This window comes from Pleurodeles waltl, chromosome 10 (genome assembly GCF_031143425.1).
Source record: "Pleurodeles waltl isolate 20211129_DDA chromosome 10, aPleWal1.hap1.20221129, whole genome shotgun sequence".
NCBI lineage: Eukaryota > Metazoa > Chordata > Amphibia > Caudata > Salamandridae > Pleurodeles > Pleurodeles waltl.
Genome location: NC_090449.1, coordinates 960124658 through 960151974, shown reverse-complemented (window position 1 = coordinate 960151974; position 27317 = coordinate 960124658). Strand labels below are relative to the sequence as shown.

Here is a 27317-nt window from a genome sequence, read left to right as displayed (position 1 = left end):
AGTGGATGTTGGTGTGTCTGTATGTGTGTGATGCTTGCGTGAGTGCCTGTGGGATGTGTGGTGCTTATGTTTGCCTGATCTTCCCTTGTGTGGTGAGGTGTGCGCAGGCTGGTCTGATGGTGTGCTTGGGATAAGCAGAGGTACAGGGGATTGGGTCTGGGTGGAGGAAGTTGGAGGGGGGAGGCTAGACACAGGGACAATGGCTGCCATCAGTGCTGAGGCCAGAGTTTGAAAGTTTCGATGAAGGGCCGCCTGACCAGAATGAATGCCTTCCAGGAATGCATTGGTTTGTTGCAACTCCCTTTCTACACCCTGGATGGCATTCAAAATGGTAGACTGCCCAACAGTGAGTGACCTGAGGAGGTCAACGGCCTCCTCACTGAGGGCAGCTGAGGTGACAGGGGCAGGGGCTGAGGTGCCTGGGGTGAAGGTAATGCCCACCCTCTTGGGTGAGCGGGCACTGGGTGGAGGCTGAGGGGCTGCTGGGAGGGCGGTGCGGTGGGGGGGTGGTGGCTGTACCTGTAGTAGTGGGGGGCACAGATGTTGCCGCCACCACAAGGGAGCTCCCATCGGAGGACGAGTCCATGTCGCTGGTTGCAGCTCCTGTCCCCGCTGTGGTGCTCCCCTCACCCTCCGTCCCACTGGTGTATTCAGAGTCCGTAGTGTGGCCCTCCATGGCCATGTGGGATGCAGCTCCCTCGTGCTCCGGTGCCACTGCTCCTCCGCCTGATGATGCTAATGCACACAAGAACAGGGAGACCACAAAAAGGATGGAGGGGGAACAGAAGAAAGACATTTTGAGTGCATGGCTTACTGATACCGTTGGCGGACAAGAATGACACAGCAGCCCCCTGCACTATGCCGCGCTCTTGGGCTTTACAGTGCAATTCCTGGGAAATGGCCTACAAGGCTATGGACGACATCTGCACACATTGATGACACAGGTGCATGAATAGCTGTACTTGGCACTCTACAGAGGTGGTGCTGGTGGCCACAGGGCCATGCCTTACGAAGGGGCCTAGCCTACGGAACTCGCCCTGGCCTAGGGAAACCCACAGCCCTCCTCCCCCACCCAGACACCTCCACTGTGGGCAAAGTAAGCTGAATTAGAGTGTACTCACCCCCTTGTGTGTGCTGTGATGCCCTCAAGCGCCCATCCAACTCCGGGTAGGCCACCGCCAGGATCCGGAACCTCAGGGGGGTCATGGTTCGACGGGCACCCCTCCCACGTTGGGAGGCCATCCCCAGCTGAGCCTCCGCCGTCTTCTTGCTCCAGCGGCGAATGTCCTCCCATCTTTTCCGGCAGTGGGTGCTCCGTCTGTGGTGGACCCCCAGGGTCCGGACGTCCTTGGTGATGGCACGCCAAATATCCTTCTTCTGGTGGGCGCTGACCTACATGACATGTACAGGGGAAGAAGAGAAGTCATTACCAACTGCACCATCAAAGTGAGTGGCCCACATCCCTACCCTTGCCATGTGGCACATGTATTCACAGTCCTTCATGCACGCAGAACTGTGCCCCCTTCCTTCTTACAACAATCCCTCTCCACACAAGCATAGCCCATACAACATGCTCCCTGTGTACCTACCTGTTGGTCTGGAGGACTGTAGAGTAGCGTGTACTGGGGGAGGACCCCGTCGACGAGCTTCTCCAACTCCTCTGCAGTGAAGGCAGGGGCCCTTTCCCCAGACGCACAAGCATTTGTCTCTTCCAGACCGAGGTCACAGCAGCACTTGCAGTGTAGGTCCTCTCCTGTCGAAGATCAGGTATCGAGTGATTCAACAGCTAGAAAATGGCGGTCACGTCCGCGGTGGTCACGTCCGCGGCGGTGCGTACCATCAGCGCCGGCGTACATCGTCATTGGCTCCTGGGACCCATAGGGTCCAATGTTAACCAATGCAGCATTGCGCCGCGGTCTTCAACCGCCTACCGCGACGGTGTACAACGCCAGCGCAGTTACCTCACATCACACTGTCCCGCTTTAGAGATCAGGCAGCCGCCATTTCAGGGGCCCACATGGCCTAATTACCAACTGCGTCACACATACCTAGGCCTTGTCTCACAACACAAATACAGGCCACATTTTGTGTATTAATGGTGTTCTGGGTAGACTGTGGGTACATACCTCTGAGTTGTTTGACTCTTTGGTCGCTGTTGTCCTTCATAGGCACCATCCGCCGGGACATGTGAGGAGATGGCGGCATCCTCCGGTGTACCGACCGCTGGTGGACCTGTCGACAATGGAGGAAAGAAGTTTGATCATCACCTACAGGTTTGACCGTGCCACAATCCAGGAACTGTGTACCCAGTTGGAGCCTAACCTGATGTCAGCAATCCGCCATCCCACAGGAATCCCCCCTCAAGTGCAGGTGCTATCAGTGCTCCATTTCCTTGCAAGTGGGTCATTTCAAACAACAGTGGCCATGGCATCAGGGATGTCCCAGCCTATGTTTTCCAACTTGTTGTCCAGAATGTTTTCTGCCCTTCTGAAACACATGCGGAGCTATATCGTTTTCCCTCAGGTGGAGGACTTGCCTACAGTGAAAGGTGACTTCTATGCCCTTGGACATATCCCCAACATCATAGGTACCATTGATGGGACCCATGTAGCTTTGGTCCCCCCCAACAGGAGTGAACAGGTGTACAGGAACCGGAAGAGTTATCATTCGATGAATGTACAGATTGTATGTTTGGCAGACCAGTACATCTCCTAGGTAAATGCTATGTTCCCTTGCTCAGTGCATGACACCTACATCCTGCGGAATAGCAGCATCCCTTATATGATGGGTCAACTCCAGAGGCACCGGGTGTGGCTATTGGGGGACTCTGGATACCCCAACCTGTCATGGCTACTGACCCCAGTGAGGAATCCCAGGACCAGGGCAGAGGAACGCTACAATGAGGCCCATGGGCGGACTAGGAGGGTGATCGAACGCACCTTCGGCCTCCTGAAGGCCAGGTTCAGGTGCCTCCATATGACAGGTGGATCCCTATTCTACTCACCAAAGAAGGTGTGCCAGATCATCGTGGCCTGCTGTATGCTTCACAACTTGGCTTTGCGACGACAGGTGCCCTTTCTGCAGGAGGATGGTCCAGATGGCGGTGTTGTGGCAGCTGTGGAGCCTGTGGACAGTGATGAGGAAGAAGCAGAGGAAGAAGACATTGACAACAGGGACTCAGTCATCCAGCAATATTTTCAGTGACACACAGGTGAGAAAACATTCCTGCCTACTACAAGTACTTTTACACTTCTACCTCTATCCTGTCTGTCGATTTCAACCAGTGTATGGTCACTGAGTTGTCGCTTTCCCTTACGGTTTCACAGGTGTGGTTTCCAACGTGTGTCATCTGCTTAGATTCCTCATGGACTTGAGATGTGTGACATAACATTTGAAAAAGCATTTTGTCACTGGCATTGCTAATACACAATTTCGAAATCACAGACTGATTCCAGATTGTTTTGTGCTTCAAGGGTGTTTATTGAAGTGCTCAAAATTGGAGGGGGTAGTAAAATGGTGAGTGGAGATGGTGGAGGAATGTCCATGGCAGAGTCCAGTCTATTAGTCTCACAGGTGCATTGCCCATATGGGCATAGGAAGTGGAGCTGGGGCAGTTCCAATATAGACAGGGTTACAAAGTGGGACAGTGGTTTGACCATCAGGGTGGTCTCATTTCTTGGCGGGGGTCTTGGCATCATGCTCTGTCTTGTACCTGGATCTCAGGGACCGCTTGCGAGGTGGTTCTCCATCTGCAGGGGGTGGGGTGCTGGTGTGGTGGTCCTGTGGTGGTGCCTCCTGTCCACTAGCGCCGGCGGAGGTGGTGGGTAGTTCATCGTCCATGCTAGTGTCAGGGGCCCCTTGTAGTGCCACAGTGTCCCTCCTGGTGTTAAGTATTTCCTTCAGCACCCCTATGATGGTGCCCAGGGCAGAGCTGATGGTTCTGAGTTCCTCCCTGAACCCCATATACTGTTCCTCCTGCAAGCGCTGGGTCTCCTGAAACTTGGCCAGGACCGTTGCCATTGTCTCCTGGGAGTGGTGGTATGCTCCCATGATGGAGGAGAGGGCCTCGTGGAGAGTGGGTTTCCTTGGCCTGTCCCCCCCGTCGCAACGCAGCCCTCCCAGTTCCCCTGTGTTCCTGTGCCTCCGTCCCCTGGACCGTGTGCCCACTGCCACTGCCCCCAGGTCCCTGTTGTTGTTGGGGTGGTGGGTTATCCTGGGTTCCCTGTAGTGGTGGACACACAGCTGATTGACATGTCCTGGGGACGGAGGTATGGGCCTGCTGGGTGGGTGCTGTGCTGGTGTTACCAGAGGGTGGAAGGTCTGTGGTGGGCTGTGCCTGTGTGAGGGGAACCGACTGTCCTGAGGTCCCAGATGGTCCGGGCTGGTCATCTAGATCCAGTTGGACAGAGATGCTGTCATCACTGTGGGCCCCTTATGTGGGTGGGGTGGAGATGTATGGACCCTACTGTCTGGTGACGTTGGGTAGGGTCCTGCAGGGGTGTAAAAGCATGATTATTGCATCTGTGTGTGTCATGGTGTGCAATGGGTGGGTGACCGTGTACCCCAGTGCTAGCATTCCTGTGTGGGGGCTTGTGTGATGATGGTTGAGGGTGGTGTTATGGGTATGTGCAGAGGGCATGCTTTAGTGATGGGTGTCCATGCTTTGTTGTGTCATGCAGGGCTTGGTGTTGGGATGTGTGGTTTGTGTTATTAGGACATTTGTGAGGAGTTGGAGTGATAGGGGAGGGGGCGAGGGTGGGGGTCTGTGATAGCATGCAGGTAGGGTGGGGGATATGATAGTTAAAGGTTTGACTTACCAGAGTCCATTCCTCCACCGACTCCTGCGAGGCCCTCAGGATGCAGAATCGCCAAGACCTGCTCCTCCCATGTTGTTAGTTGTGGGTGAGGAGGTGGGGGTCTGCCGCCAGTCCGCTGTACAGCGATGTGGTGTCTTGAGACCACGGGACGCACCTTTCCCCGTAGGTCGTTACACCTCTTCCTGATGTTGTCCCGATTTCTTGGGTGCTGTCCCACTGCATTGACCCTGTCAACTATTCTTCACCATAGCTCCATCTTCCTAGCTATGGAGGTGTGCTGCACCTTGGATCCAAATAGCTGTGGCTCTACCCGGACGATTTCCTCCACCATGACCCTGAGCTCCTCCTCAGAGAACCTGGGGTGTCTTTGCCGTGCCATGGGGTGGTGTGGGTGATGTGTGGGGTAGTGTGTGTGGTGATAAGTGTGGTGATATGTAGTGGTGTGTGGTGTTTTGTGCGTGGAAGTAGTGTGGGTGATGGTGTTGATTGCCTGTGGCTGCTAGTTTGCGGATGGTGGTGTCTCTCTCTGGCCCTCTTTCTGAATTTTTGGTAGTAGGGGTTTGTGGGTGATGTGGGTGTGTGTTTTATATTGTAATGGGTGTGTGGGAGTGGTGTGTGTATGTGTATCAGGTGTGTGTATTTCGAATTGTCCAATGTGGCTGTGTTTTGTATATGTGTGTGTATTTTGAGCGCGGCGGTGTGTACCGCCAATGGAATACCGCGGTTGAAAGACCGCCGCGTGGATTCATGGGACGTGATAGCGTGGGCGTATTCCTGTTGGCGTGACGGTGGAGGTTTTGTTTTCTCCAGTTTATCACTGACCTCTGGTGTGGCGGACTTGTGTGGGTGTCTGAATTTTGTCGGATTTCGAGATGTGGGTCATAATAGCTGTGGCGGAATTCCGCAGCCGCCGCGGTGTGTTGGCGGTGTTCTGCCCGGCGGTAAGCGGCTTTTACCGCCAATGTTGTAATGACCCCCTAGGTCCGGTTTTATAATAATAGGTCCACAAGCTGGTAATATATCATATCAGTGCAGTCAGGGTGTTCCGTGCAAACACCATTAAATTAACGGTCTGTCCTCTTAGGCGCACGTGTCAGGAGTGAACATTGCCGTTTATACAGGAGAACCTACAGTAAAAAATAATTCTGGAATGTTTGGACTTCTCTAGTTCACAACGCATTCTAGGAAAAGAGCAAACCACTCCCTTGATCTACTTGACTGTACCACAAAAAGAGGTCCTGCTCGCAGGAAATGACTATACTACTTGCTATAAGTTTTATTTTAAACGTGGGTAGGTAAATAGCTCCTTATTGACCTTGAATGATGCAGGTGGATTCCGCATGGTAACTGGAGAGTCATGTTGGGATTGTTTGACTCCCTACAAGATTTCCTATAGTCTCATAGGAAGAGTGAAATATTTGGAGTCAAGGCAAGGGTTTTCTAGCTGCTATGTAAATGTGGCGAACGCAAGGCACTTTTAAACCATTTTAGCAGATCCAGCATTGAAACAATATATGTATCACTTAGGCTCAAGCAGGATGCTAGATGAAAGTTCCCCAGAGAAAGCCTAATCCTCAAGTAAATAAAGAGTCTGAGATAACCCATGAACAGTTCCAGGCTTAAAGCATAATGTCTAGCATCTGAACTTCAATGATTTTCAGGCTGTGCTAGGAGAAAACAATCACAAAAGCTGTTGTTATTTTTCACTTAGTGGGACAGAATTACTATTTTTTTCTCGCAGTGCAACAGCAACATTTGCTGCACTGTGTTGCACCAATGTCAAACAGCACAGAGACATACCTGCTAAGATTGCCTACTGCTGTTGTATCCTCCCTGCTCTGGTGCCCGTAAAGGTTCTTAAAAACCCTTCAACTATAAATTCCTATATGTCTAGACAAAAAGAAAGATCTCACACATTGGATATAGGCTGTAAACTTCAGTACATATGTAATATGTGCTGTGTTTTTTTTTTTTTTAGAAATGAATACATTATGCTAAATCTATGGCTTTATATATGTACTGCATTTGTTGGCATGCTATACTTACGTTTTTAATAGAAGAAGCTCCAAGGAGGAAGACACATTTTCTGGCCTTCCTTTCTCTTATTGTGTTTAGACTGCAATGTCCTCACACCCGTTTTTGGTGCATGTGTCAGTTCTATACGTTTCTTACATAAAATGGACATTGCACAAGAACGGTGTTTGGACTATCAGTTATCCATTTCAAAGGCCGTGTTGGTTTGCTAGGGTTTAACTGGTTGAATAATGTAATTGCAGTGCATAGCTTCTATTGAAAACCATTACCCTGAAAAACTGGATCAAAATTTGTTTATTAACAGCATGACATCACAACAGTTGGTAAACAAAGTGGTTAACATATGTTGTGACATGACAAAGTGGACGAACTTTCTTTCCCTTTGTTCTGCCCCTCAACTAGGTCTCTGGAGCCTAGAACATAATCGTGAAATGGCAGCTGACAGTCACACCCCCTTCTTTCACCTCAACTCAGGGTTCACAAGCCCGAGAAAGGCACAAAAATGCGGTCAGTGATGTGCGACTTCTCCACAATCAGCGCAGGTCTCCATAGATCAGCACAGAGAGGAGAAATCAGTACGAGCTGACAGGTGGCTTTTACAGAGGCGTTGTCGGTGTGGTCAGCTCTCTGCTATTAGTGTGAGAGTGAAGAGTGCAGTTTTCGAGATGGGAGAGAGTGGGGTTGGGTGGTAGAGATGGGTTCCAGGAACTCAGTTAATTTTTTTTTCTGTATGTTTATTAGAGATGGGGGTGGGATAGAGGGCAGAAAGTCAGGTATTTTTAACCTAGTTTACTCAAAGTGGTGGGGTGAGGTAGTAGATGCAGAGGGTGTTGATCGTGGAGGGCAGAAATTCATTCATATTTCTTTTATATTTGGAGATGTGTGGTGGAGGCTTTTTCAGAGGGTGGTGGGTTGTTTGGCAGATGACCAATGGGGCTGATTTAGAATTTGGCAGATGCGTTACTCCATCACAAACGTGAAAGATATCCCTTCTGCCGTATTACAAGTTCCATAGGCTACAATGGAATTGTAATACGACAGACGCGATACCTGCCACATTACTCCCTCTGCCAAACGCTACATCAGGCCACAAGTGTTTATTTTTCAATTTGGTGGAGATGGAGTGTAGTTTTATACATATTTGTCTCACTAATGCATTATCCCCTTGTACATGGTGGAAGCAGTGGCAGATTAATTTGGTATGGGATATAAAACATAAAATTATAAATGGGTAAACTGTGAATAACAGGTATCTTTTTCACCTCGAGTTTCTGGGTGACATCATATGCAACGTGAGCTTTGCTGTCAATGTCTATTTGATATCACTCAGAACCTCTAGGTGAAAAACGTCTCCAATATTCCCATATACCCTTTTAAAATCCTATATAATATCACCATTAGGATGTCTCCTTATTTAACCGAGGTGCTAATTTGATAATTATGAGGGGCTGTCTCGTGTTCCTACAGGCTAACTCCATTCTCATCGCTCAGATTGAATCCTCTAAATGATCTTTTAGTCCAACTTGAACGAGAAGGCTGACTTCTGCATTCGTAAACACGAGGATCATCTTTAATTCTTCTACTTTTATCTTTTTTAGGGTTGAGCGTGCAAATTGCTCTGGCCTGTTGTAATCTCTCTGTGGGCTTTTCCCCATGCCCACTACTGCTATTCATTCTTTGTTGTGCATGTCTGAAATGTCCTTCCTTTGTGTGCTAAGTTCCATCCAAGCCGATTTTACTGTAACTGGAGGAAGCGTGACGTAGCGTGATGGCCCCTCCTTTGGATTCAGTTTGCCTTTCATACCAGCCACGATCCTTTCTAGACATTCACACAGGGAGCCATTAATGCTCACGGCGGCAGTGGTGCTTTCAATTGACTTGCTTATGACAAATGTTTTACTTTTCATTTTCAATTCATGTGGCAAGAAGATTCCAGTTAGGAATTTACAACACTAATAGCTCTAACTCAAGCAAACGTGAGACCCATTGCATTGTAAATGCTTGTTTGATATTGTTTTCGTTACTGTTATACCTCATTCTCAACATTATAATAATTGATCCTATTTCATATTCCACATTTAAATCCAGTTCATGTCAGATTAAGTAAAATAATATATCTGGTATTGTTACCTTTTATTTTTTAAAACAGTTTATTAAACTATTACTGACTCTCTGAAACATTTTCAAAACATCACTGGAAAAGGTGTTTGTTTTAGTATGCCTATTATGTAAATGAATTTTATCTTCGGCACATGATGTTTGAGTTTAACTTTTTTTAAATGAAGGCTTTTTTCCTTTCAGGCACCAGAGGTCCATGCTCAGCAAATTGGTGAGGCAGCTGTATTCTGTTCTTTGTTGATGAGATGTACCAACATTGTGAATGCAGCACTTTTGATAGTCCATCTTCGGCAAAAATGTGGGTAAGTGGAGCTTTTTTGTGCGACAAAAACAGTGATGAATCATTATATTAGTGGCAACTGATGTCTGGCAGAAATGGGGAAAGGGAAACATACATGTGTATACTTTACACATTAAAGTCTAAGAAGACCTGTTCCTGAGAGGCATGTTTGACTTTTCATACCAATTACAGCCTTCTATTGTGACTTGAATTACTTGGATTTATCACCGGCCAAATGAGTGTGCAGGTATGTTATACTCCATTGAACAGCCTAGATCGTAATGCTTTTCAACCCTAATTGTACCAAAATGCACACAACGTTCACCCAATGGAGTTCGAGGAAAATATAAACGTGGGAATATCTATTTTATCTAATTCAGTTCCTAGCAATTTCTCACCTACTGGTTAGCTGCATGCTGGATGGAGTAGGTATCCCTCAAACGTACTCAATTACACCAATTTTCACAGCTGGTATGATGCCAATGTTGTTCACCATGACTCCCATTCAGACTCCACTGCTGCATTGGGATCAGGGCAGCCATCACCATCTCATTTCTCGGTAGTTGCTTCTTGAGATACACCCAGGCTTAAGGGGGAGGTCAGGGACATGCTGAAATGGAAGGATGTAGGTTCTTTGGTAGGCCTCATGGCATCAAGGCATAAGCACTACAACAATCCTCAGCACGTGTGCCCATGTATGGCAAAAGTGCGTGTGCATGTTGCTGCTTCAAATATGCCTCTCCTCCTCCTCTTTGTCAATATTTCCCAAATCCTTGCAGTCTCGACACAACATATTAATATCAAATGCAAGATTACAAGCATTTAACATTATCCAGGACGCTTGGTACTTGGTCAGTAATGAAAAGTTGGTCTAACTGTCCTTGATTGGTTAAGTAGTCAAAGCCTAGCTCAAAAGACGTGGTGTGTAGTTTTGGAACTAGTTCTGGGCTAACACAGTCCCATTTCAAATAGAGTGTCCAGTCGAAATTGTTATTTTGTATCAAAAGATAAATTAATAACACTTTATATTAATATATGATCAAGAAATAGAAGAACCATATATGATAAAGAAATAGAAGAACCACATGACTTTAAATGTCATAAGTCTGTAAGCAACAAAATATCACACACGAAATAACGGTCCGTCAGTAAGTACCCATGTTACACATGATATATATATTTTTTACAAACACTACACTACCTGACACTGTGCTGTTCATAATCAAAATATACAGCAAGACGTATGGGACCAGAACTTTTTGGTTTCAGGATTGGGGTTGCTGGTGTGCTGAGATATGTCTATTTTAAAGCCTAGAATATCTAGCAACATAGGGTCACAATATTCACATCCAGGGGGGCAAATGATGGTATGCCAGAGGGTGCTTGGGAGTTTGGCCCTTAGTTAACACTGGAATTTTGGCCCAAGTGATCAAAATGTGTACAGATGCACCAATTAGAGTTTCTGGATCTGGCTACTATGCAAGCACATGCTAGACCACTGCACAGCAAGGCAGGTCCAGGGAACCACCAAATATGGTTGGAGACAACATCTTCAATTGCACATTCACTGGGGGAAGACATGGGTCTCTGCTCATACCACAACAGTTTCAAACCAGTGGGTAATGAGAACAGGCAAGTGTGAGATCACAAAAAGTTAAGCAAGTTAACAAAAAAAATGTACAAAGGCATGAAGTGAGCTTCCCAGGAAGAGTAACCATTGAGGCCCACATTCAGGAAGCATTTTATAGGAGGGATCCTTGCATGTCTTTATCTATAAGGCAATTCCCATTACTGCGGGGTGTTGCCAGTTTAGGAACTCACTCTTAAGCAGCTGGATATTAGGCAATTTCAATTTAGTTCTAGTGCCGACTTGAAGTCCACAAATCCAAGTTGGAGTGTTTTTTTTTTTCCTGAAGGGGAGTTAGAGAGTAAAATGGGCCTTGCACTACTCACAGAAGGCACTATGAGAGTTGGTTAATGCATGCCTACAGGCAAATCGATGCTCGACGTGCCTGTTCTGGTAGAAAAACGTGTATATTCCCTTTTCACAAACCCTAGAGACCAAGAAGCAAGTTGGTAGAAGAAGAAGAAGGATGGGTCTCAGCCTGTTTTCTCTATTGACAGCAGCCATCCTACATCTTATGTTCAACATTCATTTAAAAAGAAGTCGGTAGTCAAATGAGGGTTATCCCAATGACATACACTTCAAAGGTGAAGTTTTCCAATTTCAGTCATCAGACGATCACTCTCAATTTCTCAAGCGCAATCACTTAATTGTCTAATCGTTGTTACATGAACCCAGTTACTCATCCATTTATCCATCCATTCACTTAACCTCCCAACACATTATTCATCTGTACCCTCATTGCTCCACCCCATGGATTGTTTTCATATTCAAACACTAACCAGCCACCCCTTACACTCACTCATCAAGGAAGAAACTGTTGCAAAAAGGTAGATTCAAACAACAAGATTTTCTTCATCCGCAAATCATATGTATGCAATGTGTTCATGCTTCAGCCTATGTTTGTTTTCAGTTAATATTCTAAAAGTTGCTTAGATTGGCTTTCTCGGCCTCTGTCAAGTATTATATCGCTTAGAAAAAAAATGTGATGAATGGAAATGCTTCAGTTAATCTGTTGCAACAGGTAATTACACCACCTGCATTCCATTTGTTGTAGTTAAAATAAACAATTATACACAGGGACCAGCAATATGCAAATGAGTCGGAGCAACGCTTAAAGTGGTCCAGCGAAAAATCTAGGCCTTGTCGCAGGCAAATAAAAACATGTTGAGACCTCAATGCTGATATGCAGTTTGAGTCCATTTTAGCAAAGAGCTGGGGACCTATGTCAGAGAATTCTATAATTAGGCTGATACAGTTAGCAAAAAGTAATGTGTGCATAATGCTTGAATTAGTTCAAACCACGGGTAGTTGCTCTGAGTATTTGCATCCAATTTGTCAGCTCTCCTGCGTCTTTACATTTGTGACAAACATATGCAAATTGTTTGTGTCCCGACCCAAAATGGACAGTCTATCCTGAATGAAGAGAGCAACGCCAGCCATCTTTCTATAGGACTAGACCGTGCCTGCAATGTTATAGAAGAACAAAAACACTATCACATTAAATCCCCGAAGATTATTCAAATGAACTGATGCACACATATCTATCGATCACGGCCTTAATTACGAGTGCCCTGGACAGGGTGGTGATATTTATTACACTCGATAAAAACCGATACCCTAGTGTTCCGAATTTAGCAAGCGCAATACGAAGAACCTACTACATGGTCAGTCCAAAAATGTGGAATGTGGAATAACATGCAAGCTTTCAGGGCAATATGTACGAACACATTTTCCCATAGACACAAAATGGGTAAAACCCTTTGCTACATCTGGCCCTTAGTACCAAAATCCGCTTCTGCAGTCATTTACTCGGTCTGTTCCCCCATTAAATGTCACCAGGCTTGACCAGCTGAAATGCAATTCAGTCACTGCTTAAGTAATGGGCGTAATAAATATCTCACCATCTGTAATTGAGATTACTGCACAAACGGGTGTTTCTGAGAGAATCTTTAATTTAGGGTTCACTCGTTATTGAGACCTGGACACTATATTGCTACAAACTAGTCATATGTGTGAGAGTCTGGTTTTCAGCCAGTCTGGTCTTTTTTAGGAGCACTATGCAAGGTGAAACGTAGTTTTCTCTTTCCCATTAGAGATATTGGTCTATATGTCTTAGCATGTTTTGTACTGTTGTTTTAGAAACTATGACCAGGGTAAAGGTTTGCTTGTAATTTAGGGCTGGGCTAGACTGGGAACCCAAAGCAGCCCCGGCAAATGGTGTCAAACCAGCCCCTCTAGGGTGCATAATGAATGAGCCTGACCAATGCAATGGGCCTTGGGGGTTCTCTCTCAAGAACATTTGGGAAAAATGGCAACAACAGTGCATTCTACAACATATATTTCATTATATATTCAATTGTTTTATTTGTAATGGCAATCTTTATAAGGGCTCTTCAATGATTCCCACACCATCACCTTCAAACAGTGCCTCTTATCTCTCATAGCCACTCTCACACATGTATTTAATTTTTTTATAGCGCCTCTCTTACCAGCATAGGGTGTTGAAGCACTTTACATCACACACACATACAGAGACAATGAATCATTTGTGTGTAAATCAGTATACAGAACATTTGTTGCAGCATTAACCTAGGGATTACATCAAAAGCGGTCATTATCTGTCCATGTAAAATAGAATGGAGAGGTTCAATGTATGTAGTAGGTAGAAACACCTTGTTGCGTTGAATACATCATACGCCTGGGATGAACTCGCAAAGAAAGCAGCAAATCTGAACCTTTAAACAAATTGCTGTGGACAGGTGCAAATGTACTCATTTTAACAGGTCCCAAGCATTGATGTAAATGTACATAGTTTGAACGTAGGCACTAGAAAACTGGCGCACGATGTGTAGATGCACTATTTTTTATTTTTTATTTCCCCTAGGTCTCCTCCAAGTTATGAGGTAAACCTTCAGTCTTGAAATTCTCCTATGTACCAGGATTATAGCAAATCGAGTCGTCATGTGGCATTAGTAGCGGGATCAATCGGTTAAAGGAATTGTTTTTGTTTAAACTCCCTTGCTAGTCAGGCTGTGATGGCGGGCAGTAGTCCTGGGTTGCCCCAGCAAGGCGAGATGCTGCCATTATCTCCGGTGAATGCCATATTTGGCCTTTGTGGAAGCGAGCGCCGCTGTGATAACAGGCTCTGCGCCTCAGATAACTCCAGGCCCACTGCCGGGCAGCCCGCCACGCACCTTTCAGAAGTCACCTCTGAACTTTTTTATTTCACAAATAGTTACCATTGTTTTAGACTTTCCCGTTGCCAAATTGATACCAAATGATGCCTCGGTTTGTCATGAATAATGTATGAAGTGTTCAATTTAGAAACGGATCTAAATATTTTGTGTCTCGTTTAGCTGGGATAAGTTTGTTGCCTTTGTGTGCACTCGAGCTGGCTTGTAGATAAGGGCTATCGAGTCCGGTCTAAATAAAGAAGGGGCCTTGGAAAAGTGACATTTCGAGAAGGGACTGCCCATCTGCAGTGGCCTTAGGCTCGCTGTAGGACTGGCCATTCGCTGCCTGGACGCCTTGTTCGCAGCTTAACGGAGGTTCTCTGCAGGACAGCAGGGGAGGAGACATGCGGGTCCCAACCATCGTAGACACCCGGGAAGATGAGAGCGTCGACGACGTGAAGGTACCGATTGCACCTGCACCCCATGAAAGCAGCGGCATCCGTTCATCTATCACCCTGCTGAACGCGCAATATCTTTTCGGTCTTTTTTACAGATTTTCCCCAATCCTGTTATTGAAGACAGAAATATCGAGTTTGCCAAGAAATGCACTGAAATAATAAGCGATGTAGGTGACTACATGTGCCATTTAATCGCATGTTTTGCAGTTTAAATTGCCATAAATGTTTTGTGAGATCTTTAAGAGTGATAGCTTCATTAATAAGCTGGCCTCTAACTCATCTGTCTTTCCAGGTTAGTAAATAACGACTGGGTGACTCTCGACATTCCTAATCAGATTCAGAGCACATCCAGTAAATGATGTCACACTACCACTCAAAACCCAAGCTGATGTCATCAAATTTAGCCACATCCTAGAACAGCGCTCTTAAGCTTTTGACTGCTGTGCACCACTAGTGAATTATAACTGGAATCTGTGGAGCCCCACTGTATAACTAATGGAAGCTGGTCACCCCTAGCCTAAGCATTTTCTTTGACTTCAAACTCAAAACAATACAAAAAAATACAAAAAGAGTATACACAAACAAATGCTCAGATATTGTAATATCATTTTACTTACCAATCAAATATAGAAGACGTTTTTCCATTTTCAATTGTCTCTTTATTTATAAATAGTTTAATAAATTTAATGTATTCATTTAAATATTGTTTGATTTTGTAAAACAGTTGCAGAACCCCTAAGTAGGCCTTGCGGACCACCAGGGGTCCTCGGAACTCAGGTTAGGAACTACTGGTCTAGAATACCTGTTACTGCTGATTTATATAGATGAAGGACTGGATATAGAGAACTGTTTTAGTCCTCTACACTGGCTGCTCCCTTTAAGTGTTAATGCTTAGAAGTGGCAGGCATATGTATGTTGAGAACTTTTCAGTTTGGTAGAGTGTACATCAAACAAGACAAAATATAGAGAACATGTTTATCAGTTATTTGTATATGTTTTTGTACTTTTTTCTCATTACAGACATACGTTTAAACATATATAGTATATGTGAAGATCTGCAGGGTGTAAAATGCAAATAATTCTCATTGTTCAGTGTGTGGAATGGTTATGCCCTATGAGAGGTGAAGCAGCGAAATAGTCATGATGCTCCTCTCCTACCTTAACTCTGGAAATATATAGCATATTACACCCTGTGCCTTTGTATACATGGTTTATGCTGCAAACATTTGTCATTCGTCTTTAACAAAGGGTATTCAAGCAGAGGCAGGATACAAGGGGTTACATTTGTGCGGCAAGGTAATACCAATTGATGAGGCCTAATGAGCATTAGAAGACTTGTTTGCCTGTGAAAAGTAATTGTTACATGCATTGTGAATGGAAATAATATTGATTTTCTGATGTCGTTTGCTGCACTGCGGTAATAATCTTGAATCGGACTTTTGTGCTATAGTAATAAATGTGTGACTGTGCGATTATTAGTATAGTTGCTGTAAATAGTGTGTTATTGGGCCACATTTATTTTCATTACTGTGGCACAAACATAGTTAAATTTGTACATACAAAATGTTATTATTCCTACTGGTAGTTTACACTTTCAAATTTCCCATATACCTATGGAGTTACTTTTTTGCACTTTTGAGTGTTATTTGGCGAAGTAAATTCACAAGGTTTTTGTCTGCGGGTGGATATCAGAGCTTTAGTTTTCTCTGAAAAAATCTCTAGTTTAAATATTTTCACAACTTCATTGATGCCACTTTGAAAGGCACCCGAGTCTTATGTGATTATTATTTTAACTACCTGGAGTGACGAAAAGGCTCAAAAACGATGGACTGAAATGCGGCCAATTACCTTTGGTGAAGTCAAGCATTCCATTCATCGCCCTTATGTATTTTTTCTGTCACCACCATCTGCGCATGTGTGTGTGCGGTACACACTTGGGAAAGAAAGCCGCCGACTGTGTGAAGTGGTTAAGCGACGCTTGGACAGTCCTGTTAGAAAAGTAATAAGGATGTAATTGAACTGTGAGTTTAGGTGAAAAAAAGCACAAATAGCGCAAGAAAAAGCAAAAAAAAAGTCCTTGTGGAAATATTTCGTTGCCCTGTCACTTAGACACAAGTGTTGCGGCATTGTCTGTAAATAGAACTGCTCTGATAGCGCTCTTGCGTGACTGACACAGAAGGGTCTATGTAATCTTTTAATGAGAACACGTTAGCGTTCAAAGAAGCCAAGAGGAAGTGATTGCGGAATACAAATCAGTCTGTGCAGGAAAAGCTGATACCCATGCAGGATACTTTCAGAGGGCTGCTCTTTTCAAGACCTTCCGAACGCCCTCGTGCTTTTTCTTTTCCCTCTAACTGTATTAATACAAGCCGTAGTCGCAGATCAAAAATACACCCTCTGCTGCCTCAATTAACTGTGCGTAGTTTCTGGTAGGACCACTGTTCCCCAAAAGATGGATTGCAGCCTGGTTTATAAGATAAGGACAGGGGAAGTGTTTAGTTCTCGTTTATGAAGTCTGTGACTTTACAGCATAATTGGAGAGGCTATTTTAAATAAATTACAATTTTGGAATGTGAGTACATTGCAAAACGGTTTGTTTTTGGTAATAAGCAAATGGGGCATGCAAGCCTTTACAAAATTTTGGCATGTCGGGGATATTGGTAGGGTAGGTGTACGAAACTGGAGTATTAGCTGAGGGGGGATGTGAACCCACCTCGAATAATGCTCACAGTCCATACACTGGTGTTCAGGGGTGGGATTCAGAATTTGTGATTTGCAGTGCCACTCAGTGACTTGTGTAAAACCAAAATACCTTTAAAATCTGACGTGGGAATAGATTTTTACATTATTCTCTATTTCTAATTGGGAATTTTTTCACTTTCCTTACATTTCGCTCCTATCCTCACAATCCGCGCTTGTGATTTTTGCAAGAATGGCAGTGAATCTTAACAACATTGAAAGCTACACTGTGGTCAAGCTCCAAAAAGTTGTGTGAGGAGAGGGAGCTTATTGGAAACTGGCCCTTTCTGAAAGGTCACTACAAACTTTTTGCCTTCCTCTTTCTCATTTTCTATTATCGTCTTTGTTGGCTTTAGGATTCTGAGCACTTTACCACTGCTAACCAGTGCTAAAGTGCATGTGATCTCTCCTCTAAACATGGTATTATTGGATCATAACCCATTGGCATATTTAATTTACTTATAAGTCCCTAGTAAAGTGCACATACTGTACATTTAATACTTCTAGTGGGCCTGCAGCACTAGTTGTGCCACCCACTTCAGTAGTCCGTTAATCATATCTCAGGTCTGTCTGAGCAGTTGTAAACTGCCATATCAACCTGAAAGGTTAAACCTCTTGCCAGGCCTAAACCTTCATTTTCAATACATATAAGTTACCCCTAAGGCACCCCTGGGCAGTCTGTGGGCAGAGAGCAGAGTATTTGAAAAGTAGGACATATACTTTTAAGTTTTTGTGAGAAAACAGGGCTGATTGCAGAGGCCCCATAACTTTTTGCCCCCATTTTCCACTTTTTGCTGGTGTTTTCCTGACTTTAAAGGTGCCCTGGGTACTGCTAACCAGTCCCAGGGCCTGTGCTCTGTGTAAAATGGATATGCAAATTAGGCTAATTATAATTGGCTAAGTTAACCTACCTATAAGTCCCTAGTATATGGTAGGGCATGTAGGTTTAGGGACCACAGCATAGGTGGTGCACACCTAGGTGCATTGCTGAGGTGCCCAGTGTCATTTTAAAAGCAAGCCTGCCTTGCTGGCTGCTTTTAAATTAAAGTTATATGCAAACTAGACTTTGGAATTAAAGGTACTTCCAAAGTCTTCAACTACCTTATTTTTACACATAAGTCACCCCTAAGGTGTGCCCTATGTGCCCCTAGGGCTGGGTGCCATGTAACTATAAGCAGGGACTTTATAAAAATAGATTTATAAGCCCTGGTGAGGTAAAAACAGCCAAATTCGTTTTTCCCTCATTGAAGTAAATGGCCTTCATAGGCTAGAATGGGCAGACTTTATTTTAAATTTTAAAGTCTCCTTAAATGTTACATACCAAGAATTTGGTATCAAATTAATTGTTGTAATAAATCCCACAACTTCCAGTTGTTGGATTTAATATAACTTGTTCAGGTAAAAAGTTTAGACTTTACCTAAAAAGTTGCCAATTTCAGCTCTGCATTGTTTTTGCTGCTGTGCTCTGATTGGCCAGCCTGCAGCAGCTTCTGCCAGGCTGCCTTGATGAGGTGTGAAGTGGCCAGACTTCACACAAAGGAATGTGCTTGGGGGAGAGAATCTCCCCTCAGCAGATGGTGAGGCAGGAAGGGGGAGGGCTGCCAAACTGGTCTTCAAAGGCAGAGAAGGACATTTGCAGCACCCAGCAACACCCCCACATCCTGCAACCCCAGACAGCTAGGTGCCCCCTTGATTAGATTAGGAGAGGGCAGGAGAGGGGTGTGTTTATGATTTTTAGCCACACCAGTGGGTGGGCTCAGCCAGATCTCTCCTCCAAAAATCAGATTCATCCATTTTGGATTTTTAGAGACTATTGCCTTCTGGGATGGATTTTTGCCACACTTCCCAGGAAGTGGTCATCACAGGGGGACGACCCTGTCCCTGATTGGAGGACCAGGGCCCCCCTGCTTTTCACCCAGGAGCAAGGATAAAACTGGCAGACCTGCACCCACGCCTCAGATCCCCACCAAATTTCAAGACGAAAGAACTACAAGGAGAAGAAGGACTGCCCTGCTGGACCCCTGGCCTGCACCTGGACCCTGCACTCAGAAAGACTGCACCAGCTGCACACTTGGGCTTCACCACAAGAAGGACTTTGCCTGGCTTCCACTGGTTCAAGGAGGGACTCCCTGTTTGCTACAGGTGAAAAATTGCTAACCAGAGTCCCCTGCACCAACTCCTGAAAAAGTGACCAGCTGACCACTGCCCAGTGGCCAAAAAGGAGTTTGCGCCAGGTGCACTCTGGGAGTTGAAGTCCGCACTTCCCAAGGACCATCACAGAACTTCTGGACCCTTGGGGTGAGCTGTGGACCCCAAAAGAACCTTAAAAGAACATCTGGGTGAAGCCCCAGAAGTTTGGAAAAGATTGGAGAAATTTTAGAAAAAAGCTCCATAAAGTGACCGACTCGACGCGGAAATTCTAGCCGGCTTGCCTCAACCGCGACCCGGCCTGACTTCGTGGTTCGTCCCGGTCAAGAAAAACATCCGAAAAAAAGACTAAGTCCGAACGTAAAAAGTTGACCGGGACCTTCCAGCCATCGTATCCGAGAAGGGCTCCACGGACGTCGGATCAAGATCCAGGTTTACCCCGGTCGAAGGATTTTCATCTCGAAAAAACGACTAAGTCCGAAGGTAGAAATCACCACCGAGGAAACCGACTTCGCGTATCCGGACAAGGGCTCCAGGAGGTCGGATCCAACTGGCAGGTTCGTCCCGGTGAAGAAAAACTTCAAAATAAAGACTAAGTCAGAAGGTAACTTTTTAACCGAGGCTTCCCGCGACCTGTATCCGAGCAGGGCTCCATCGCGGTCGGCCTGAAAGTTTGACCTTGTCCGGTCCTGGTGCAACCAGATGACCCGATTGGCGCTTTTTGTTTCTATGCGCTAGAAAATAATAATACTTTAAAAATTCATATCTCCGGTTCCCCTGAACCGATTTTAATCGTTTTTGTGTCATTTTAAAGATAAAAATATAAGCTATTTTTATAAATTGGTTTTGGATTTTTAAACTGTTTCCTGTGTTTTATTTAATTACTGTTTTGTGATATTTGAATGCTTTACACTTTGTCTCCTAAGTTAAGCCTTGACGCTCGATGCCAAGCTACCAAGGGTAGAGCTGGGATTAATTTACTGAGACCTAACTGTACTTTTGTGGAGGTTTGTGGCTTGTTGCTAGGTGTAGGTACCTACCTGCCCTATCAATAACCCATTTTCCAACAGTTTTACACTCACAAATTCGTTTTTCACTAATGCAAGGCCTGTCTCCCCCATAGGATAACATTGAGATTAACATCTTATAAGTGTATATAAATTTGTCAAGTTAGGTGCCTCTGGTCTCAAAATTAAAAATTACAAATTACAATTTTGGGTAAAGTCGGATTTTAAATTGCAGCCCTGAAAATGCCACTTTTAGAAAGTTGGCGTTTACTTACTGTTAGAAATGGGGTTTCTGGTTGGCTAGGGTATACATCTCAGCCAGGCAGAACTTACCCACTCTAGTCAGGGCAAGGGAGTTACACGTCCAAGATAACCCCTGCTCACCCACTTGGTAGCTTTGCACAAGCAGTCAGGCTTAACCCGGAGGCAATGTGTAAAGCGTTTGCACAACACACACAACACCTGTGACGCAATATCCCCACCACAAAGGAAACACAACACCAGATTATATGAAAATATACTGTATTGTACACAACGTAATTATCAGACCAAACATCACATATCAGTACTATCCTGCTACCTTAGCAGTTGTCAGAACGTTACACATTAGTTACTCTGCAAACTAGCAGTAGTCACACATAACACACAAGTTACTCAGTATTCTGCAACATAAGCAGTAGTCAGGAAAACACGTTATTACATCACAGCACTTGTCATTAGAATATCATAAAATGCCCATATTAGGAACATTAGAAAACATATGGCAAGTTAGAAAAACATATTAGCAAGAATGTCCATAAAAGGAACATTTGCATACACATATGTAAAAACATCAAACGCAGGTAGGTAATATATGAATCAAACAAAAGTCTGTAGAAAGAACTTTGGATTGCAACTATATTGGTCCTTTAAACAGTACCTGGTTGGATGAAGGCACCTCCAGTGCCTAGAAGGCGAACAATGGGGCCCCCGGTGCTCCTATGCGCAAAACGGGGGGCCTCCCTTATACTCTGGGGTCAGAGGAGGGTGACATGCACCTCCTCTCTTTTATAGACAGGCCCCTCTGGGGACCATGATAACTGGGGGCCCCCCAGGGCCTCAACCTGCCGTCACGAGGGGGGCGAAAGCCAGCAAAAACAACTTAGGGCAGGAGGGGGGCACCGCACCCCCCCTTTGGTTTAATGACAGGCCCCTCCAGGGACCCGCGATCTCTGGTGGACCCCGGGCCTCCACTGGCCCTTCCACCAAGGGGGGGGACCACAATAATGCCAGTTTTGCCTAACAGCAGAAAAGGAGCGTCCTGCTCCTAACGCAGAGGCCAGGGAGAAGGGGGCACTCCCCGCGCCTTCCCCTGGTCCTGCTGTGAAGCCATAAGAAGATCAGACCCCTCCTGGGGCCCGAGCAGACACTCGCCTGCACCCGACACGGTGCGCGAGTGTTTTTCCAGCTTCCCGGACCGCTGCGGTGATCTTATTTAAAGGGGCACAATGCAGCAAGGAGCCTACGAGCTCCCAAGGCTCCATAAGCGCGCTGCAATCAGCGCTATGTCAGCCGCAACCACGGAGAAGCACCCCTCGTGAAGAAATGGATGCAGGGGTCAGGGGCCATAGCACCCTGCCCCTGGGGAGCAGAATCTTACGACAAGGTCCTCAGGTGGAGGGCCCAGCTACAGGCCAGCACAAGGGAAAGGCAGCAAGTGGCAATTCCTTCACAGTGACCGGGCAGGTCACAGGTCCGCACAGCAGCAGCAGTCCATGGCGGTTCCTGGTGAGTCCTTTCAGCCTTTGGTGTCCAGTTCCAAGATGATTCCAAGAGTCTCCCAATTGTGGGGAAAATTCCCCTGCACTTATAGTCAGTTCTTACAGTGTTTTACAATGGTAGGAAGAGGAGGTTCCAGCCAGTTACAACTGGTTCTGGCAGTGCCCCCTCTCTCCTTTCAGCACAGGCTCCAAACATCAGTGGGAGGTTAACGACCCTATTGTGTGAGGCCAGGGCACAGTTTTTACAAATGCAGGTGTGCCCCACCTCTCCCTTCTCTCAGCCCAGGAAGACTATTCAGTATGCAGATGCACCTCTGTGACACCTCCACCCTCCCTGTGTACAGGCTGTCTGAAAAGTATGCAGAAAGCCCCAACTGTCACTCTGCCCAGACGTGGATTGGAGTCAAGCTGCAAAACACCAGAGTCATAAGCACAGATAAATGCGCACTTTCTAGAAGTGGCATTTCTGTGATATTAATAAAAAATACACCCACACCAGTAAGCAGCATTTATTATCACCATCACAACCATACCAAACACGCCTACGCTTCCCCTCATAAATCAGACAATACCCCTTACACATAAGGCAGGGCATTTCTAATGCAATCCTATGAGAAGGCAGCACTCACAGCGGTGAGACACCAAGTTAGGCTGTTTGTCACTACCAGGACAGGCCATGCAATATGGCACATGTCCTGCCTTTCTACATACATGGCACCCTGCCCATAGGGGTAGCTAGGGCGTACCTTAGGGGTGACTTGCATGTAGTAAAAGGGGAGTTCTGGGCCTGGCAAGTAAGTTTAGATGCCAGGTCCCTGTGGCAGAAAACTGTGCACACAGGCCCTGCGCTAGCAGGCCTGAAACAGGTCTGAAAGTCTACTTCAGTGGGTGGAGTAAGCAGCGCTGCAGGCCCACTAGTAGTATTTAATTTACAGGCCCTGGGTATAGAGATACCACTGTACAAGGGACTTATAGGTAAATTAAATATGCCAATTAGGTATAAGCCAATCATACCAACTTTAGATGGGAGAGCACCTGCACTTTAGCACTGGTCAGCAGTGATAAAGTGCTCAGTGTCCTAGAGCCAACAGCGAGAGGTCAGAAAAGACAGGAGGAAGGAGGCAAAAAGACTGGGGATGACCCTGCGTAAGGCAAAAAATCTAACACAACCCCCTACCAGCCAAACTCCAGGGGAGAACAATCAATACCTTGATGTACTTCCCCGATTGGGGCGATAGAACAAGGACCCAGGCCCACAACAGCAGGGGCATGTTCCAGTTCTACGCCTTCCTGACTCCACTTGGATCTCTCTGTCAATGCTTCCCAGGCAGCCTAGACCAACCCACAGGGGTTCTCTAGCTGCCAATGGCCAGAACCAGGCCAGAGGCCATCTAGGAGCCTCTGGTCTCTGAAACCATAACGAGTGGGGGGCGGTAGCCCTAGGTGCAAAGCAACCTGTCTCCACTCCACTTCCTATCAGTTCAGGGGCTCTACCCTGCCACTGATCCACCAACCTAGGGTCCGCACCCATAGGTTCTACAGGGGCTAGAGGCGAAGCTCTCCTCCCTCTACCCCTCCGTCTAGGATCCTGCCCTCCTCTCCTAGGTGGGGTATCACCAGAATCCACACTTGCCAGGGTGCTTGGTACAGCAGCCCTGCACAACTCTCTCGCCAGCCCAGGATCACTACCTGGCGACTGACCACTCAACCTAGGGATGACACCCTTGGGTTGCACCGGGGTCCGGGGTGGGCTTTCCCCTCCCTGAACCCCACTTCCAGCGTCCTGCGTCTCCTCACCTCGGGAGAAGCCAGCAGAAGTTTCACACGGGGAGGTGAGCACACTAACCGCCTCCCCAACCAGGTTAGAGTTTACCCCCTGAACCTGTCTATCTAGTCCAGGGACGACACCCTTAGACTGGACCATTGCCCAGCGAACCAGGACTTCCTTGGGAGCACACCTACCCCCTACCAGATCAGAGCTTACCCCCTGAATCTGGCAATCCAACCCAGAGTCACTACGCTGCGGTTGAACCACTGCCTGGCGCACCAGGACTTCCTTGGGAGCACACCTACTCCCCATCAGGTCAGAGTTTACCCCCTGAACCTGATCATCCAACCCAGAGTCACCACCCTGTGGTTGAATCATTGCCTGGCGCACCAGGACTTCCTGGGGGGCACACCTACCCCCCACTGGGGAAACACCTTCCCAAGGGCCATACAAGAGTCTGGCTGGCGCAGGTCTCCTGACCTCTGCCCATCTGACAGAGTCTGGATCCCCCCAGCCCAGAAATGGTCTCACCAAGGTCATTTCTGGGGGGCTCTGCTCTCAGAGCTGACCCCTGACCCTCCAGGTTCTCCACTGGGGCCCGCAGCCCCCTCTCAACACTATGCCTGGATTTCCGCCTCCTCCGCTGTAGAGCGAGACTACCAGACACCAGGACCGGCGGAACGCTATCACCAGCCACCGGCCCAAGTCCTAATTACAAAATTGGATCCTTCTGAACAGCTGGCCCTACGGCACAGGTTAGGCTCACCTCCTGGCGTTCACTCATGGAACCCTCCAGGACCTGGGACTGGACCTCGGGTACCCTGGGCCTCAGCCCAACCCCATTCTCTCTCATCTGAGACTGGACATGGGGTGCCTTACCCGCCCCAATACACTGGGACCTACCTGGGACACAAGACTTTCCCACCACACCTGGTTGGGAAACACCTAGACCACTCTCATTAGGAACACCCCCTAATGCCACACCAGACCCTCTAGTACGCAACCAGAAGTCTGCCTCATTTGCAAGCTCCCTGCGGTCAGAGAGCTCACACACTGACAAGTGTTGGCGTAACTCTGAAAAACAACAACGAAGCAGGTGCTCTCTGACAATCAGATTAAACAGCCCTTCAAAATTGTTTACTGTGCTACCCTTCACCCATCCATCTAGTGCAATGCAGCAATTCTCCACAAACTCCTCCCAAGACTGGTGGGACAGTTTCTTACCACCCCTAAACCTTTTTCTGAATTCCTCTGGGGAAAAACCATACTTCACAATCAGTGCATTCTTCACAGCGGAGTACCCCTCCCTGTCACTCTCTTCTAGAGTCAGTAGGGCATCCCTCCCCTCCCCAGGAATAAAGCTCCCTAGGCCAGTTCCCCAATCCTTCTCAGGGATCCTGTGCTCTTCCAGAGCTCTCTCATATTCCTTTAACCACTGATGTATGTCACCCCCCTCTTGGAACCTAGGTACCAGATCTATGGGTATGTGAGGAACATCTTTGCTACAGCACTCTACATTGCTGCCACCACTGGACTCCACCTGCAGCACTTGTGAGTCCAGAACCTTCAGACTGCGCTCTAGAGCGAGTCTTTTTCTGACAAAGGCCCACTCCGCCTCTGCCATCCTCTCCTGTACAAAGGCCTTCTCTAACTCAGCCCTTCTCTCCTCAACAGCTAGACGCACTAACTGTAACTTCAGGTCCCGCTCTGCCCGCCTATTTTTTAGCTCATCAGGCGTCAAGGAATGAGAGGTAGCCCTGCTTCTTACACTGGACCCAGCAAGGGACTCCCTATCACTGGGGCCTTCCCTGTCAACTGGCGTCCCCAAAGGGTCATTCTCACCCTCCTGATCAGTCCCTCTACCACTCTCTAGGGATGAGTTCTGGGAGCCCCCCCATTGGGAACCCTCGCTACACTCAGGATCCTCTGGGTACTCCCTAAGCGCACTCCCTCCCTGGGTATATGTCACAAACCTTTCAAAGAAATTCAGAGATCTCCTGAGGTCCCCTTCTACAGGCAGCCCTCTCTCTCTACAGAACCCCTCTAATTCCTCCTGCGTGTAAAACGGCACGTCCTCTAAATCAAAGGTAAGCCCCATCTTGAAAAGATACAAATAACTCAACTGTGACAACCACAATACCCAAGCGTGAGAACTGAAAACAGGAAAAATGACCAAAGAGGGAATGTTAAGAGAAGCCAAATATGTGATGGTCTAAACGCAGTCCTTGTAGTGAAATAATGAGTCACAATGGTATTGTGCAAGCACAAGTCCTATCCTCACCGCTGACAACCAATGTTAGAAATGGGGTTTCTGGTTGGCTAGGGTATGCATCTCAGCCAGGCAGAACTTACCCACTCTAGTCAGGGCAAGGGAGTTACACGTCCATAATAACCCCTGCTCACCCCCTTGGTAGCTTGGCACGAGTAGTCATGCTTAACCCGGAGGCAATGTGTAAAGCGTTTGCACAACACACACAACACCTGTGACGCAATATCCCCACCACAAAGGAAACACAACACCAGATTATATGAAAATAAACTGTATTGTACACAACGTAATTATCAGACCAAACATCACATATCAGTACTATCCTGCTACCTTAGCAGTTGTCAGAACGTTACACATTAGTTACTCTGCAAACTAGCAGTAGTCATACATAACACACAGGTTACTCAGTATTCTGCAACATAAGCAGTAGTCAGGAAAACACGTTATTACATCACAGCACTTGTCATAAGAATATCATAAAATGCCCATAGTAGGAACATTAGAAAACATATGGCAAGTTAGAAAAACATATCAGCAAGCATGTCCATAAAAGGAACATTTGCATACACATATGTAAAAACATCAAACGCAGGTAGGTAATATATGAATCAAATAAAAGTCTGTAGAAAGAACTTTGGATTGCAACTATATTGGTCCTTTAAACAGTACCTGGTTGGATGAAGGCACCTCCAGTGCCTAGAAGGCGAACAATGGGGCCCCCGGCGCTCCTATGCGCAAAACGGGGTCCTCCCTTATACTCTGGTGTCAGAAAACAACTTAGGGCAGGAGGGGGGCACCACACCCCCCCTCCGGTTTATCGACAGGCCCCTACAGGGACCCGCGATCTCTGGGGGCCCCCCGGGCCTCCACTGGCCCTTCCACCAAGGGGGGGGCCCACAATAATGCCCGTTTTACCTAACAGCAGAAAAGGAGCGTCCTGCTCCTAACGCAGAGGCCAAGGGGAAGGGGGCACTCCCCGTGCCTTCCCCTGGTCCTGCCGTGAAGCCACAAGAAGATCAGACCCCTCCTGGGGCCCGAGCAGACACTCGCCTGCACCCGATTCAGTGCGCAAGTGTTCTTCCAGCTTCCCGGGCCACTGCGGCGATTTTGTTTAAAGGG

At 46.7% G+C, this 27317-nt stretch overlaps 1 protein-coding gene across 7 annotated transcripts in view; it reads left to right on the top strand.

Annotated features, from left to right (window-relative positions):
• NEBL (nebulette) overlaps positions 1-27317 on the top strand; it is a 743048-nt gene that overhangs the window by 416671 nt on the left and 299060 nt on the right. For 2 of the 7 annotated variants that reach the window (XM_069211783.1, XM_069211782.1), the window contains one exon: positions 9153-9271. The exons of 3 other annotated variants lie outside the window; for them this stretch is intronic. In XM_069211783.1, coding sequence (XP_069067884.1) covers positions 9215-9271 — 57 coding nt within the window. In that variant the 5' untranslated portion in view covers positions 9153-9214. Of the gene's footprint in view, positions 1-9152; positions 9272-14315; positions 14511-14602; positions 14675-27317 lie in introns of those variants that run through there. 2 more of the 7 variants (XM_069211780.1, XM_069211785.1) reach the window with 2 other exon arrangements.